This window comes from Taurulus bubalis, assembly GCF_910589615.1.
Source record: "Taurulus bubalis genome assembly, chromosome: 6".
NCBI classification, from domain to species: domain Eukaryota; kingdom Metazoa; phylum Chordata; class Actinopteri; order Perciformes; family Cottidae; genus Taurulus; species Taurulus bubalis.
The window spans coordinates 16,788,536-16,805,516 of record NC_136594.1 but is presented as its reverse complement, the minus strand read 5'-3'; the positions used below and the strand labels follow the sequence as shown (position 1 = coordinate 16,805,516).

General features: G+C 41.2%; 1 protein-coding gene across 1 annotated transcript; it reads right to left on the bottom strand.

Moving 5' to 3' along the window:
- Positions 1 to 1,783: 1,783 nt before the first annotated feature.
- On the bottom strand, positions 1,784 to 16,768 carry rgl3a (ral guanine nucleotide dissociation stimulator-like 3a; the record flags this gene model as incomplete). The annotated part of the gene is made up of 17 exons (XM_079220009.1): positions 1,784 to 3,623; positions 4,178 to 4,292; positions 5,114 to 5,371; positions 5,846 to 5,981; positions 6,243 to 6,338; positions 6,624 to 6,745; positions 6,906 to 6,938; positions 7,043 to 7,129; positions 7,743 to 7,793; positions 8,557 to 8,641; positions 8,860 to 8,963; positions 9,082 to 9,393; positions 9,488 to 9,648; positions 9,738 to 9,907; positions 10,154 to 10,198; positions 11,934 to 12,217; positions 16,580 to 16,768. The coding sequence occupies 17 exons, from the start codon at positions 16,766 to 16,768 to the stop codon at positions 3,478 to 3,480; spliced, it is 2,394 nt and encodes a 797-aa protein (XP_079076135.1). The 3' UTR covers positions 1,784 to 3,477.
- Between the last annotated feature and the right edge of the window lie 213 nt (positions 16,769 to 16,981).

Below are 16,981 nucleotides of genomic sequence, written 5' to 3'. Positions count from 1 at the left end.
TAAAAACAAACAGATGCCTTTCTGTAATATAAGTGATCTGGGAAATATCAAATAAACAATAATAAAATAAAATACACACACACACACACACACACACACACACACACACACCATTTGCATTGTGCATTAAGAAATCTGGTAATGAGTGTGCGTGTTCCAAAATATGGAAACTAGAGCTCCAATAACCTGCAGAACTGGCCAGACAGGTCACAACCTCCCCATACCACAAACACACACACACAGAGGCATCTGTCACTTTGACCTCTGACTTCACGCTGTTTACTGTTTCGTCAGGGTGCAAAAGCCGGAGAACAACCCTGCTGACCCGGGTCTCTTCTCCTCACTTTTAGCAGCGTTTCTGCAGATCTTTAGTCTCATCTCTGCAGAGACAACGTTGTCTCCTCACAGAGGTTTTATCTGAGCTCGCTTTATTTTGCCCAAAATGTAGGTCACCCTGAAAAGACTGGATGTTTGACTGAAGGATAAACCAGTGTGTTTGTCTTTGCATGTTAAACGGTGAGCAAAGTGAGGCAAAAATATTCAAAGCAATGGTGTTTGGCTCCACCTGGTGGTCAGATATAATCAGTGTTTATCCTGAGTTGAGTTGAAGTTTCAGTGAAAGTCAATCTCTGGCCAATCTACTGTATATAAACCAGAGCTCATTTAAATCTTACAAATAATAATGTAAAAACTGAAGCCAACATGTTATATTAACCATAACAGCCCAAATATCAGCCTGTGTCTTTTTTCTGGACTATTCCTAAATCATAAGCAATACAATAATCAGAATCAGGTTTATTGGTCAAATATGTGTGCACAGAGAAGGAATTTGACTCGGTTTTCTTTGCATCGTTTTCAATGTACTGTACTTACAAATAAATATAAATATTAGTTAGGTACAACAAAGCTGGGCAGTAAAGTACACATAGCAACAAAAAGGTGTAAATAAAAATATTATACAATAAATATTATACAATATATATATATAGTACCAATGTGCAACAATAATATAAGAAAATGTAAAGTCAGTGTTCTGTATGTTGTTTACATCCATGTCTATCCAGACAAGTAGTGAAGACTTTGAATGCATGTAAAATAAAAGTGTACATTTTGGCAAAGGGAATGTATAATATACATTAACATGCTGTCTTCACTTCAGACACAATTTTTACAGAGGACTGATAGAGCGCTTCATCACATGATGGATCGACAACATCAGCAAAACCAATGAGCTTGTGTTGGACTACCAGAGGGACCTGAGGCCCTCTGTCCTGTTTGTCATTCAGGGAGAGGAAGTGAAGAACCTTGAGGTCCAAATCAATAGAAACTGGTCTGGACTCAACACTGACACCCTGTTCATGAAGGGTCAGAGCAGACCACTCTTCCTGATTAGACTGAGGTGTGCAACAGACTCCTGCAGATCTTTTACTCGTCTATGTGTGCCCTGTTCTTCTTGCGATTGGGTAACCATTCCCACCGTCCCTTTGACAAGCTATGGCCGATTGGCGTTGCAGAGAGAAGGATGAAGGACAAGATCACTGGGAGTGGTTTCTGATCAGTCGTGAGTCCAAGGATAGAGGATGTCGTTGGCTGAACAGCTGTGAAACCTCAAGGCGAATTTTGGATTTGTGATACAAGGATATACAAAAATAATTGATATGACTTTGTATGACGTTGTTTTTTTCTTCTGTTCAGTTCATCATGCGTCCAAGTCAAATGTTAAGAAACTCCCCCCTGCTGTGAATGGAGCCCCATTCTCATGATGAAAAAAAAACACTATGAAAAATAGTAAATTGGCTTTATTAGTGTACATTAATATTAATTATACACATTAAGTGCAAACAACTAAAATAAAGAATCTGTTGAAAGAAAATATTAGAACAAAGACATTGAGGCTTCCATTTCAACTTTCAAACAGTAACGTTGACAACTTCACTTACATTTCAAACACACTGGAGAGAAAAAAATATGAAAACCTTCTCATAATACGGCGGAAAGAAATGAAGAAAGAGAGATGGACAACTTCCTTCATACTTTATACTTATTGCAGCTGCCAGACCTTTGCTACCAACCTTTCACATGATTAACGAAGCACAGTAGCTAGAAAGCTGCACACAGAGATGCAAAATCCGCCCCAAAAACTTCACCAGCGTTTCTTTTATTTAAAAAAGAAATGTGCTCCACTGTAAAATCTCCCTTTACCTTCAAACAACTTGTAATACTTGCAGAAAACTGCCTTAAGAGTTTTTGGGGAGGATTTCATGTCACTGAGCTGATGTATATGAAACTCACATACGCAGACACTTCATTTTCACATCCTTGAGCCAATCTTCAGATGAATCTCATTCACAGCTGGAGTGAGCTTCATATCACTCCTTGTAGAAGGTATGTTGTTGTTTAATTACCACAGGATTACAGAGTGCAGTGAGCAGCAGCATCACCTGAACACAGCCTTCATCATCAGTGAGCAAAACACACCTGAGACACTTCTACGTCAACAACACATCTCCTATTCAAACCCTCGGACATAAATAGCACAGTCCAGAGTCCTTTACAGCAGTTGGTTTCTTCATTCTAAATAATGCAAACTTGAGTTAATGAGACAAAAAAGCATTTTAAGTACACTTAATAGTTTAGCATTGAAGACTGGGGCGAGAAACAAAAACAAAAAACACATTTTCCTCATGCCCCTTAAGCTCTTAACACTGAATACTGAAATGCATTTAATAATTTAATTTTAAAATCTTAAATTAAGTTACAATAAAAACATTTAAATCCTCAACTAGAAGACAACTGAATACTTATTACAGACAAACAGAAACTCAATGTCAGGAGTCGAAACTGTGTTTCACACAGCATTTGATTTTAGGGAGTCTCGTTGCTCTTCGTTGTGCTCGGCACGACTGAAATGTTGACTCTTCAACTAACCGTGAGCCTGATTCCTACGGAGTCACTCTGCTTCTCGTAGTTAAGAGTTAGTTACTCATGCAGCCACACGGGCTGAAGGAGAAGTCCCACATCGGCTGTACGAGTCCTGCAGCCACAATTCTTCCTGTAGAATAACGACACGTGAACGTTTTCATCCTTGTCCGGTTTGACCTGATTGAATGTTGGTTCATTAATCCAAAGATGTTGATGTTTAAGTTGATGGAGAACTTTCTCAGTTTCTTCTCGGTGTCTCACTTCTGTGTACTTGGACATTTCTCCCTTCTTGCCTTACTCTTTAGTCCAGAGTACGGCACGTCTCAGTGTTGCTCTCTTGATGAGAACTCCTCAGGATTATTTGTCAGCATTGGTTGCTTGTGAGTCTCCCTTTCAGAGTGGCTCACATCTGCTGTCCAGAGACAATCTCATGGCGATGAGTAGATACAAACGGCCAGAGGAGGGTTGTTGGGGTCTTGCTTGCAGATGAGCAGCCACTTCGTCTTCTCTATGAACTCCTAACCTTCAGCCAGGACAGATGCTTGTCACTTGGAGTTAACGGCTTTTGGGTTGAGCTCCAGGACTAGAGGAGCAGCCCAGACGTCTCCCGTGGCCCTTCCAGCGCTGACGCAGCACAAAGTCATAGTTGGCGGAGGTGCACATGGCATAAAATACATTGGCTTTGTCGGGGATCTGAAGATCTAGGGCAGAAAGATTACAGATTTGTCTCAGAATGATACAAAGGGGGCATTTTCAAAAATGCAGGCATTTCAAATACATTTAAAAAGAATAAAAAAAGCACTTTTGAAAGCAACGGAAATATAATAAGATTTTTCCATCTTACATTTTTGTAGCTAAAGCCGTTCACGTCTTGCAGCTGATTTGCATTATAGTTTTTCAAAGGTCGTGTCGGTGAAAGAGCTGGTTTTTGCTTCCTCAACAATAGATTTCTTGACATTTACTGTTACTACTTCCTTAAATATTACATTTAGCCAGTTCACACAAAAGGTGGATTTTTCTCTGCAGTATAAAAGGAAACAGAAGAACGACTCCTGTTTATTGGATTTATTTTATTATCAGCTTTAAATTCTACATGTTATTGGTTGGTCTTGTATTTAATCACAAAACTGACAAAAAGAGAAACATGATGTGCATAAAAACAGAAAAGTAGGCTTTGGAGCTAATCCTGTGAAGAGCATGTTTTACATGCAAACATTAAACTGCAAGAGGAAAAGCCTGAAGAGGAAATATTCACCTTTTCCATTGCTGAGCATCTGGCAGAGGTTGAAATTTTGGCAGCTGAAATCCTCCATGTTGTGTTTTTCAAGAGCCCTCTCGATCACCTGACGCGTGTGGTCCTGACTGGTCAGCTGGAGATGAAGCAGACACATCAGTCAAAATACAACCATGGCTGTGATTCAGAATATCAATAGATGTGACAACCACATTAAAGTGTTTCATTTAGATAGAGGATATTTTGTGTGGGTATTCCTGCTATTAATCTGGATTATTTTAAGTGTGATATAAAGACACAGTTTTTGATAATTATTTATTTACTAAGTCGACAGTTGTATGAATTGTGAAACATTTTAGACTCTGTTCCTTATTTTAAGATTTAATACAAATGTTATAACAATTTAAAATAGAAAATAACTGTTAGTTGCAGTCTTAATTGATAATGGTGTCTTTAAGGGTTCATTCATAAGTATTGGGCTGATAACAGCATAGCAGCCTTTTTGTAAATGCTACAGAAAACAGATCTATGGTGTTATCCTCTGGGGGGCGCCAGAGAGCACTGTACGCCAAAGCCACCAGACACAGAAACAGCTTCTTTCCGTCACTCTGATAAACAATTAAATCAGACTCCTCCATCTGCACTACTTGCACTATTTTGACTACTGTTGTCTTTTATTTCTTTTTTATATTTATCTTGCTTATTGTATATTGTGTATGTAAGAGCAACGTGTAACCGGAGTCAAATTCCATGTATGTGTAAACACACATGGCCAACAAATAGATTCTGATCATTTTTTTAAACATAATGAGGCTGACAAAAATGATTAAGCAATACTAACTCCTTCTTCTTTTTCTGTCTTTTCATTTAATTTTATTCTTCTATTTCAGTAAGTGTTTAGACTTGAGTCAACCAAAAACAAGCCGTCTGACCTCAGATAAACAAGATTGTTCTCACCAGAATGCTCTTGTAGACGTTTCCATTGCTGACGGACTCCACGCTGACCCTGATGATACACGAGTCAGCAACCTGTTTGTTGTAGACGGGCAGCGTGGCCTGAGAGCAGCCGCTGGACTCTGGGCTCAGGACCAGAGAGGAAGAGCTGAGGTCTGGATGGGAGGAGCTGCAGGTGGAGCTGGAAAGACTGGGAGAGGAGGAGGACGAGGAACTGGAGGAGAAATCCTCGGCAACATCATGGAGAGAGCCCGACAGAGACTGAGGGAGGGGAAGAGAGAGAGAGACAGAGGAGAAAATATGAATACAGTGGAAACCTCTTTTGGTGATCATGTCTGTCTGGGTAATTACTGTACAAATTAAATGTATGATTCCAATACGGTTTAATACAGAACTGTATATAAAATATAGCCTCCTGTAGGCACGCTGAGGGGGTATATGTTAGCCGGCCAAGTCATCTGAGGAACAACAAGTTCCGCTGCTGCATCTCTTTGACTCATTTTGGATTAGTTTGCTATTAGCTTAGATTTTGTTTTTCATTGAGAGAAAATTACTTTCTGTTTCCCATCATGATTTCAACATGATGAAATGATCACTGTAAGTGGACTCCTAAGCAGACTCCACTGTATTATGTTCTAGTTTTAAAACAAATAGAAAATCCCTGTGAAATGTTGGTTGTTTTATGTTTGTAAACTATGACCCTGATGACCTTCATACACTGCAGTGATAGAGCACCTTGAGTTTGAGTCTGAAGGGGGAGGCCTGGGGGAGAGAGAGGTCCTCCATCTCTGAACTGCTGGAGCCAGAAGATGAAACACTGATCTGGTCAGAGTTGATCTTCCTCAGGGAGTTGTCGTAGCCTGTTCGTAACCTGCACGCACACGCACACGCACACACACACACACACAGTTTAGTGTCTACCTTTTCCTAAAAAAAACAAGATAAAGGAACCATTTAAAAAGGACTCATAAATTACTCCATTTGCTTGATCTGGCTCATGCATCTCATTATTGTTTATATGTATATGCATTAATCTTACCATTACAAAAAAAATCAGAGCAGTCAGCTGTGGTTATACATTACAAGCTGGAGTTGGTTTTATATGTTGCTAGAGGTTTTTATCCAGACTTACGTGGCAAGTTTCTTTGTCAGCAGACGACTGCTCCATGAGTTGGGAGAACTGGGACAAGGGTCAACTGGAGGCTCCAGGTCACGAGACAGCTCATAGCTTCAGAAGACAGAGAAAGGTCATTTTAGAAAATGAGAAATGAAAAATGTAAGAAATATAAAAATCCCCCATGCTTCGTTCTGCTCCACTGTTCATTTGGTTGCTGATGTTAAACCTAACCTCAGTGAGTCTGTGACGTGCTGTACGTTGGTTTATATGCAAGTTATCCCACTACAACCGTAAGAATACCAATGGTACCGCTAAAATCGGCTGCTCTGACCATTCCGCTACTGTGATTTGAATGTGAATGTCTGTTTTACTCCTGCCCTATTTCTATGGTCTCACCTCTCCTGATCTGTGAGCAGTGCATGTGTCTGCAGCCAGTCGGCGATATGACAATTTACTGGGAGGCTGTAACGGGAGCAAGAAACCTGAAGCTGCCGAATCTGAGAGAGAATCTCAAACTCCTGCAAGAGAAATAAAAATAAAAAAGCACAGATTAAATCATAGAACAGAAAGGAACATGGCAGAACATAAAAATATCTTACACGTCAGAACTCATGAATGACTACAATCGAGAACGACTGTAGTCATTCATGCCAAACACCACTAGGAGGCAACACCTACCCGTCTGCGCTTCTCAAAGTTGATGAGTCCGCCCTGTGAAAAAAGCAAGAGCGTTACAAATATGGCTCCATAAAAACAAGCACAAAAAAGAACAGACTCAAACTACAGCAGGGTTTGGGGGTGAAATGGTTCCTCACCTCTACAGTGTCAGTCAGAGCTGTATCCAGCATGGTGAGGACAGTCAGGTAGGTGCCCAGGTACGGCACAACACCACTGCTGAAGCTCTGAGGTCACAAAAAGAGACACATTTTGGTAACCAAAAGTGAGAATCAACTAATTACTAATTTCTTGCAAATATTACATTTAACATATTTGCAAAAAGCTGAGAATATTTCATTATTACTCTTTAATGTTGTTCCAATGGAAAATTAGAATATTGAGCTCACTACTTCATCATGTCAATCAAAATAAATCTACTGTAACTGAAACGTACACAAAAAGCTGGAAGACACAATCTCCATCACTATTTAAACAGAGTGAATAGGGGGTATAAAACATTTTGCAAACAGCCCCACCCGGACTAAGTAAACGGCCAAACTGTGAGAAACATGCACACACGTCAGCGTTTACACCCTTAACCTGCGTAGAGGAGACTAAAGGTCATGCTAGTTATACATGTATTAACAGACTGAAGAAGGAGAGGGAACTGGAAATCTGGTGTTTATTTTAGAAAATTAAAACATGTGACTTTTAGGGAAGTGAAATTGATGATAAAAAAAGAAAGAAACCTCTGCCTTTCATTTTTGAGGGGTAAAGCTGAGACATTCATTTTATTTTTGTGGTCAGACTTGAAATGTACAATGTTATGTCCTAACAAAATGATGATGATTCTCTTACAGGCCTGGACACGGAGCCCGGGGTGGCGCTGCCATCTGGATGAGTCCCATCCTGCAGAAAATAAACAACATGCCATGTCAACCTTGATGAAGAACAATAACTATAATCACAACAAATTATTCTATTCAGGGTGGAGCGCCTGCTAACAGGGTGTTGCTGGGTGTCTCTGCAGTAACTACTAGTCATTATCAAACAAACTTGTAGTTGGAGTTGTATTGTGTTGTTGCTGCAAACAATGACCTTTCCATTACTCTACAGAAACTTGGATGCTGATAAAAGCGCTAAGTACACATTCTTATCTCTTATTTCACCCGGCGAACAAAGGACACAGAATGGCAGGTGAACTGGAGACTGAACGTTCATTCAATTTTGTGATTGAAAAAGATATGAGATTAGACCATTAATAGAATAAGTAATCAACAATGTTTTTATACAGACCATTTGTAGACAATACTTGTATTTACATGTTCTCACTTTCTTATACACTAAGGCTTTAACTAACAACTACTTCACTTATAATTAATAATTACAATAGATAGATTTTCTGTTGACTGAACATCTCCTAATTGTTTCAGCTTATATAAATACAGCTCAAAGAGTCCGTGCTAGAAAAAGCACAAGCAACCTGTTCTTTTCTTTCTTTCTGCATTCAATAGTTTGTACTGGAGTGAATTAACCCAATTCAATCAGGAAAACACCCCTTCACCCATGCAACTAAAAATAAGTACACAGATCTTTTCTTCATTATATCGGTCAGAACCACTAGTCCCCATCATCTCAAGTATGTGTTTACTTCAAATACACATGCAGTTACCTCCACCAGGATCTCTCTGCTGGTTAGCACACAGTTCTCATCAGGGAAAGTCTCACTCAAGTGGTCAAAGGCGTTCATACGTTCCCTGAAACCAAACAAATAACATCTGTTAAGAGTCAAGACGGTCTTCTTTCTGCGTCAATATTCCCATTGAACAATGCTGCAAGCTCAAAAAAGATAAATGATTCAGACAAACCTTTCTTTCTTTTATCACCTGTTCATTTTTTTTGTCCGAAAAAAGTAAATGGTGTATTTCACAGAACTTGTTCTATAAGTTATAGTGTCTTGTAATAGTTTGCCGACCTGCTGACAGCCGACCAAGTCTTCTTGAGGCGATAAACAGAGTTGGACTGCAGGGCTGAAAGGATGGCTCTCAAAGAAGAGAAATTCTTCAGCTGTCTGCACTCCTGGAGAGAGAAAATACAAGAAAATACAGTCATGCTGTTTGGACAAAAGTAATGTCCAATTAATGTCCAGTTGATCCATTAATGATCAACTAAATTCTAAACTTGTTTTGACCCTGACCTGAGCTATAGCGATCCAGCCCTCGATGATGCGTGCCCTGTGGCCGGGGCTGGTGTGAGAGCAGCGAGGTGAGCTCGGAGCAGTGGAGGGGTACATGAAGGTAGTGGAGGAGCCGGGTGATGACATGGGAGAGGAAGTGGAAGGGCTGGGAGAGGACGGGCAGAGGAGTGAGGTGATGACACGGTTGGTGACGGCGTTGAACTGGGAGATGGTGGCGCGGACGGTGGGCGCCAGGTTTCTGTTTTCCTTCTTGTCGCGTTGGGACCAAACGCAGCCCAAACAGTGGAAGGGCTCCACTCTGACAAACAGCTCCTGAAGGACAGACGAAGACAAGGAGACACGATATGAATGACTGACCCACACCAACACAGAAATGAGCTTTGAGATATGCGTTAATGAAACCTACAGCATCCAACCGGGTCAGCTGCTCCGCCACTTCTCTCACACCGAAGTCCATGAAGTTGCATTTGTCTTCCTGCTTAGTGGACGTCTCTCTGTTGTCCTCCTGATATCTGTGCTTCTGCTGCAGTGATTCATTGTTGCGCTGTGACAAAGACCGGCTGCAATCTGTCAAACAAACCAAATCATAAATGACAACGAAACTGGATTTTATCTCATCTACAATCCATCATAATCACGTCCGCTACTCCCTGTACCTTGTTCCTGCAGCCTCTTGAAGAGGCTCTCTGCAGTCTGAGCCAAGCGTCTGAAACAGAGACGATGCCGCAAGTGGACGCACAGCAGCCGGAGGGCCTGATAATGAGGGGGCTCATGGAAGTCTTCACCATATTCCTCTAGCCACAGCCGGATCACCGGGATTAGGGTACTGATGGAATGATCAGGGACATTAAATAGAGTTATTTATAGTGTGTCAGTCCTTTTCATATTCATCCTTTATTCAGATTAAAGGAAGCCTGGACAACATTGGCATTAATTGTGGCCGACAAATGAACAATAATAAAGTCTCATGAAGTGTGGGACAATGAGATTTTACTCCATCACATCAATTAACAAAAAACTGATGGGAAAATCCAAACTACTCTTTGCTACATCAAGGAGTGACCTGACTCACCTGCGACGGCAGACAGTGTTGTCCAGGTTGGAGACCGAGTCGTCTCTATGGAATAAAAACACAATCAGCTACATTTCAATGATAATCATTACGTGAAGGAACTACATGTTGACTTAGTGGTGATAGAATACATCCTGTAAACAACAAATGTCCAAGGGATAGCCCTCTATAACAGGTGGTTCATCCTGTGGAAATGTCCTGCAACACTGTGGCCATAGGTCAAGGTCGCACTACACGCCTTTCCAAGTCATCCGATCGCTGTACTGTTCACGCTACACAACTGGCTGTCTTGTTGTTGGGATTCGTAAAGTCGTTGTGGTTTTTCCATTTCATGACTGATCGGAGACACACTACCAGATCTTTCCCCAGGAGGAGTCCCAGGTGAGGTCTCCAAAGCCTCTGAGCTGCTGGCAGAGCTCCTTGAGACCGGGCCAAGCAGGTAGTCTTGTAAGATTTATAAAGTTCCAATATGTTTTAAAGCAAGAAAGTAATCGATTTCCAAAAGATGGTTATTTTATCCAAATAATACCCGTTATTTCCTATGTTTTCAGAGATATTACAGCGCCGCTGGCCTTGAGACCTTGAGCTTTAGCCGTCACTTGTGAACAATCTGCTGTACCAAAGTGTTTAATATATATATATATATATATATATATATATATATATATATATATATATATATATATATATACACACACACACACACACACACACCTGGTAATTCTCTTTCCCGCATCAAAACATGACACAAAAGATCAAAACAATAATACAATAATAATAAGTACATTTTCAATTTTTAACAGCCCCTATAAAGTTTAAGAGCAGGTTGTTTTCAAATTAATGCCACAAAACGTTGCATCCTCTACAAAATCCTTTACGGCTAAAGAGGAAGAACTGTTCCCAGGTTGTCCTGACCTCACATGAAGCTCACAGGAAATCTGTTGCCACCAGCACCACAGATATGAGGGCGACTGTTTGACAAATAATATATCAACTGAGCAGCACTGATGGCCACAGTTTCACGCAGGCAGTCATTTTCAGTTCATTTAGCAAAAGGTGAGCTGTAAAGATATCTACTTTCATAATTAAAACCCAATGAGGCTCTCTGTGTACCCTGAAATGTAGATGCATTCCTATCTCTCAGTCAAATTAAATCTCAGTGTTTCAGGTGACGGATTAGGAAGCACCTTTCCTGGGTGTGGAGGGTGTAGTCATGACCACGTTGGAATGGAACAACGCTCCTAAATGCTTTGTTTCGTTCATGACGACAACACCTGTCATATAAACCTGTAGAGTTTCATTAGAGCTATCCCTTCTGAATAGCTGAGGTGACATCAAAAGGGTGTTTAATAGCTGTGTTCTTTGAAAATGTTTTTGTGCATCTGGCATCTTGTAAAACCTGGTGGTGAAAACATTCACTCTGCTCATGCAAACTCTCGCTTTAAATCTTAGACTGGAGTGAAGTGCACAAACTTCATGGATACAAGTATACGAGTATAGTCTAAGCCAGACATGTAAGGGGACAGAAACAGAAGAAAACACATTTTTGAGCGGAGGGGATCTTGAACTTTTGTGAGTAGGTTTAATGTCTTTTTAGTGCAGCGTGTGAACAAGGTCATTAATTACAGCAACAATAAAACAGATCTCTCCGAGTTAAACAGCCAAAAAGACCTCTAGAGTGGGATTGCAGATCAGCGGGTTAAAGCCTTGTGTGTTATTTTTTGACATACGTCTCAGTTCAACAAAGGTCTGCAGAGCTTTGGTGTGGACGGGTTCTCACCTCTGAAAGAGCAGCTTGATGAGGCTGCTGGTGGAGGTGAAGGCCCTGTAGGTGCAGAGGAAGACTCGGATGAAGTCGGGCTCCTGTTGCTCGGGGTCCAGCAGGTGGGTGACCAGGCGCTCCAGGGTGCCGGCCTTCAGCCTGCGCACCTTCACCGTGTGGTACTGGACAAAGCTAAAGGCTGTCGGGAGCTCCGGTGTGCTCGGCAGGACGGGTTCCCTGCGCAGCGTGACGCCAAACACAGCCCCGTCCTCCTCCTCCTCTCCCCACTCCTGCACCGGGTCCTGCAGGACAGAAAGCAAGGTCATCAAGATCTGGCGAATAATAACTCAAATACGCGATACAGCCTTCTATGTTGTTCCTTTCTTCGTGACATAGTAGATAACACAGATTTCAATGGGCTTGCCATCTTTTCCAGGCGTCACATGAAACAAAACAGAAGCAGAAAAACTTACTGAACCTTGAGAGAAACATGTAAAAAGATATACAAGTTTCTGGCACCGGCTGCTTAACTATTACTGAAACATATCTAAAAACCAATGACAAATAGAATAAGCCTTCAGACTGAGTCATTTCGACAAACTAAACATCAATTAACTTAATTATTGCCGTTCTGCTTGTGACCAAGCCTTGAACTCTGACTCAAACAGACAGCTGGTGACTGAAACGATCGCTGCAAAGACACATTCACCGGTAGATCTGCTTATGTCCACAAGCACAGGAACGATGTATCGAACCATGATACCATTTTCCCTTCGAGGAACGTATACTTTGTGCCCGTCTAGAATAGGAGTCATACGTCTCCCGACACACTATGTGTTATACAAACTGTAGATAAACAATAAAAACATTCCAGGTTTCACTAACTCGTAAGTCGGTAATAGGTGTGACTCATATGCCATTTTAGAATAATTGTCTCAGGATTAGCTATAGAGTTTTTACTTGATAAAGTACATCTTATAGTTGTATGCTGTATTTTACAAAAGTAAAAATGTGTTGTTAAAAGTGTTAAGTATTATTGAGAATCTTATGTTGTGACAGACATTGATACATTTTACTTTTACTTCATGGGAGCTGAGAAATAAAAAATACCTCAAGGTGATAATTTGATCATATTTGGAATGATAATAAACAATATCATGACAAAAACATGGCAATTTAGTGAAAGAAGGTAACGTCACAGCTCGATGTATCTACCATGCATCATGACATCTCTAGACAGTCAACGTTTTGTCCTGGAGACAAATCTATTTGATCAAAGTTGTTCCTGCATCTGTCTCTTCAGTTACAGGTGAAAGTAAGAGGCCAGACAGAAAGAGGACATAATGTACTCACAATGTTATTTGACACATATGCAACATAGGCAGACATAAGTTGTTCAAGAACGTGACAGAAACTCAGACAAAACTAGTGTGCTAGCTGCAGATAAAACGAGACACTAGTGGACCTACATGAACGAAACGCATGCAGATAAAATGCATACATAAATTAGACACACTGGCATTGCACAGACAACCTCGTGCGTTAACTTATTCCAACTCGTTTCTCGGTTAATTGGACATACCATCGATAAGTGCCATTTCCCCATGTTTGTCTTGCTCTCCGAGAGAAATCCTTTGAGAAGTCCTTTGGTTTTGCTGTGTGATTAACCCGCAGCCCAGATGGTAATTAAGGAGTTAGCGCCGTCCTCCGGCTGTTAGTCTGTGTTATTTCTTCCATTTTTTGTTAATAAATGAAACAGCGCATGATATAGTAGAGTTGAATTGTGTTCAGACGTCGGAGTCTCACACCGACAGAGTGGCAGTGGATGGACCAGTCTGAGACTGGGAGCGAGGAGGACCAGGGAGGAGCCATGTTCACTGGGCGGGGCCAACGCTACTGACCAATGAGGATAAAGGGAATAACAGGGAATGACATCAAATATTGAAATAAGTCAATATAGTTCAACAAATAAATGTTGTTGTTTTTATTTAGAAAGGACATTTTTCAAAAAGGAGTAGCAGAATTTATTCCAGGGGATTTTAATCAGGAAATGAATCGGACTAACTGAAGGTCATTCTCGTTCGGACAGTATTTTCCCAGCAGCAGCACTGGTTCTGGACTTTCTCCAACCTAAAAGCATGATAAATACAGACCAGTCCTCCTAGGCGATAGTGGCTCAAGCCTTTGTGGCCGGTGACCCCAAACTTTTCACCAGCAGTGTATATGTTCTTTGTTTTATCGGGATTTGGATTGAATCAAATGTGTTTTTTATACATACATTTCCAATGTAAGAATACACACTAGAAGTCATTCATGTAAACTACATCATTCAAATTAAAGTAAACATGTATTAACAACACATTCATGAACAATCAACCCCATTCAGAATAGAAATTGATGCAACATATAAGTACGTTGCAGCCCGTCCATATGTTGCGAGATCTAACTACTTCAGTTAGTGGTTAAAACTAAAGTTTATGCTGTGTTTTTCCGCGTCAGGACTTTTCAAACTCAAAACACACTATCATTAAATTGCACAGTTGATCTTAGGGCACATATAACAACCATTCACGCCCACATTCACACCTACGGGCAATTTAGAGTGTCCAATTAACCTGAGCTGCATGTCTTTGGCCTGTGAGAGGGAGCTGGAGAACCTGGAGGGAACCCATGATTCTCTGTTGGTTCTGGCAAAACCAGTATTGCCACTCAGGCCAGCGATAAAAGCTCTGGGCTCAACAAATGGTCTGAGTTGTATCCTGCGTCTCTGATAGACCAAAGGTTGGTTTGTTGGAGATGAGTACACACTCACTTTTTTGTAAGCACACAATAACAAAACTAAGCTGACCCAACTGTACTTACTATAACCACCATGATGTTTGTAAGACCTTCACATCTTTCAGGCAGAATGGGGAAATACTGTAGATTGTGAGATGTTATGCCTGACTACAACAACCTTGGTTTAAACACATAAACATACTTCTTGTGGTGCTTTGACATCCATGTGTCCTGATCTGGTGGCCAAAGGGGAAACATTAAAAAGACAAACTGTTCTCAAGCTCTCTGTCTGGATAAAGACATTTTACAAGAAAATGCAGAAGGAAATGGTTTCAAGGCAACGTCAACATGCTCGGAACAGTACTTTTCAGTGCCACTACCCAGAAAGAATCCAGTCGGGACACTTTTTTGTCAACAGCTAGGAGCTTGCGTTCCTGCCCATGGTATCAGGGGCGGGGTGATGACACACCACATCAAACAGGTCTGCTCTGCTCCTGAACACTAACTTCAACATTGTGACATCAAGGAAGTACAAAATGAGGAAATTGTACAAATTAAGAGCTTTCAGTACAGTTTCATTTCATCCAAAGACAAATTGAGAAAACAGCAACACATTGTGGTACCGCCGATAGGCTGAGCTGATGGGACGTCTTAAAACCAGGCTGTCCACTGCTCTTTCAGCGCAGAGAAAATAATGACCTTTTTGTTTCTCTAATGAGTCTCTCTGAACTAAAAATCTACCATCATTCGTCCATACCACCCAGCCTCTCTACACAGGCTGAACAAAGGAGCATAGAAAGTGCCAAGAGATATCCCAATTAGTTCTCATTAGACACATGAATGGGTGACGAGGTGACACGCATGCAACAATCGGATACAAGTGTATGCCGGAAACGTGCTGGTTGAAGTTGTGATTGTGATAAAAATGATTATTTTAGCTGGAAATTCCCAGCACACACTCTCCAGGAAGTGTATTATGTTCCTGTGGGTATTCTGCATTCTCGGTGTGAGTAAATGTCTGCTGCTGTGAATGATGTCCGGACTCCTGAGTGAAACAATTTAGAGCTGAAGGGGAACTGAACTACAGCCGGAGTTCTAAGCAATGCCTGAATGTATGAAAGCTGTCACGTCATAGATGTGTGTATGAGTCAGCAGGAGACCAACTCCGCCTAATAATTAACAGAGTAAGGACTGTCATAGATGACACTAGATACAGTTAATAATAAACAGTTACTCTAATCTCAGATGGAGTCAATCAAAATGACCACCAGTGCCCATCATTTAAAACAACATCACAACTACACCAAAAAAGGTGCCATTTTCTTTCTCTTTTTTTAAATATTATTTTGCAAAATGTGTATACAGTTAATCCGAAAAAAATTTGACTAATTGAATCAACAAGGAAATATGAATTACTTGTAGCCTAAGGGGTGGGTGATGTAGACTCACTACTAATGCTGATGGTCATGTTGACAGAAGCGTAGTGGGTCTTTTCACTAGAACCAAATGGCCTCATGCAGCCATAAAACATTGTGATACCCAAATTCCCAGGCAATGTTTAAGGTCATAACAATATGAAATATTATCACCTCCTTGCTTTAGGTGGAATACCTCAATAATATTTTCATGTTTCAGTGATGAAGCCACGTTTGCTGTAGTTTTGGCATCCATCGTGCTCTGTTTGACCAAGAGCTTGGACAATAAAACTGATATTCACAGGGGTAGAACATGTTTTGACCGATTATTTCCATGCATAACATCCGTACAACAAAACAGATGCCAAGCAAGAGTTTTAAATTAAGTGGGGGTTTGAGGACACGAAGAGGAGGAACTGCAGCTAAGGAGCAAATCACAGAAAACTGTGGTGATGTTTTGTTCTGACTCACCTCGTACTGTCCATCGATGTCCAACAACTGGAAGCTGGTCAGCCACACGCCGGGCTCCGTGTCCATGTGGACGTCCACGCAGTGACTCGGCCTGAGCCACAGCAGCTTTTTCATCCTGCCCACTCGGCTGCGGAGGCCGCGGGACTCCCCTCCATCACCGCCTCCGTACACAGGAGTAATAGTCCTCATCTTCAACTCTTTGTCACGCTCACGGGCCCACTCACAACTCGTCAGATCGCTCCCACACTTGCTGCCTCGTCTGTGCCAGGGAGGAGAGTGTGGAAGCATTAGACATTGTTCGTCATAGTCCCATTTTCTTGCAATGTTGTGTGTTTTTTACAACCATCAAGTGGCCAGATCAGTCCTAATAAACTGCATTAGTTGTAGTTGAAACGTAGCATA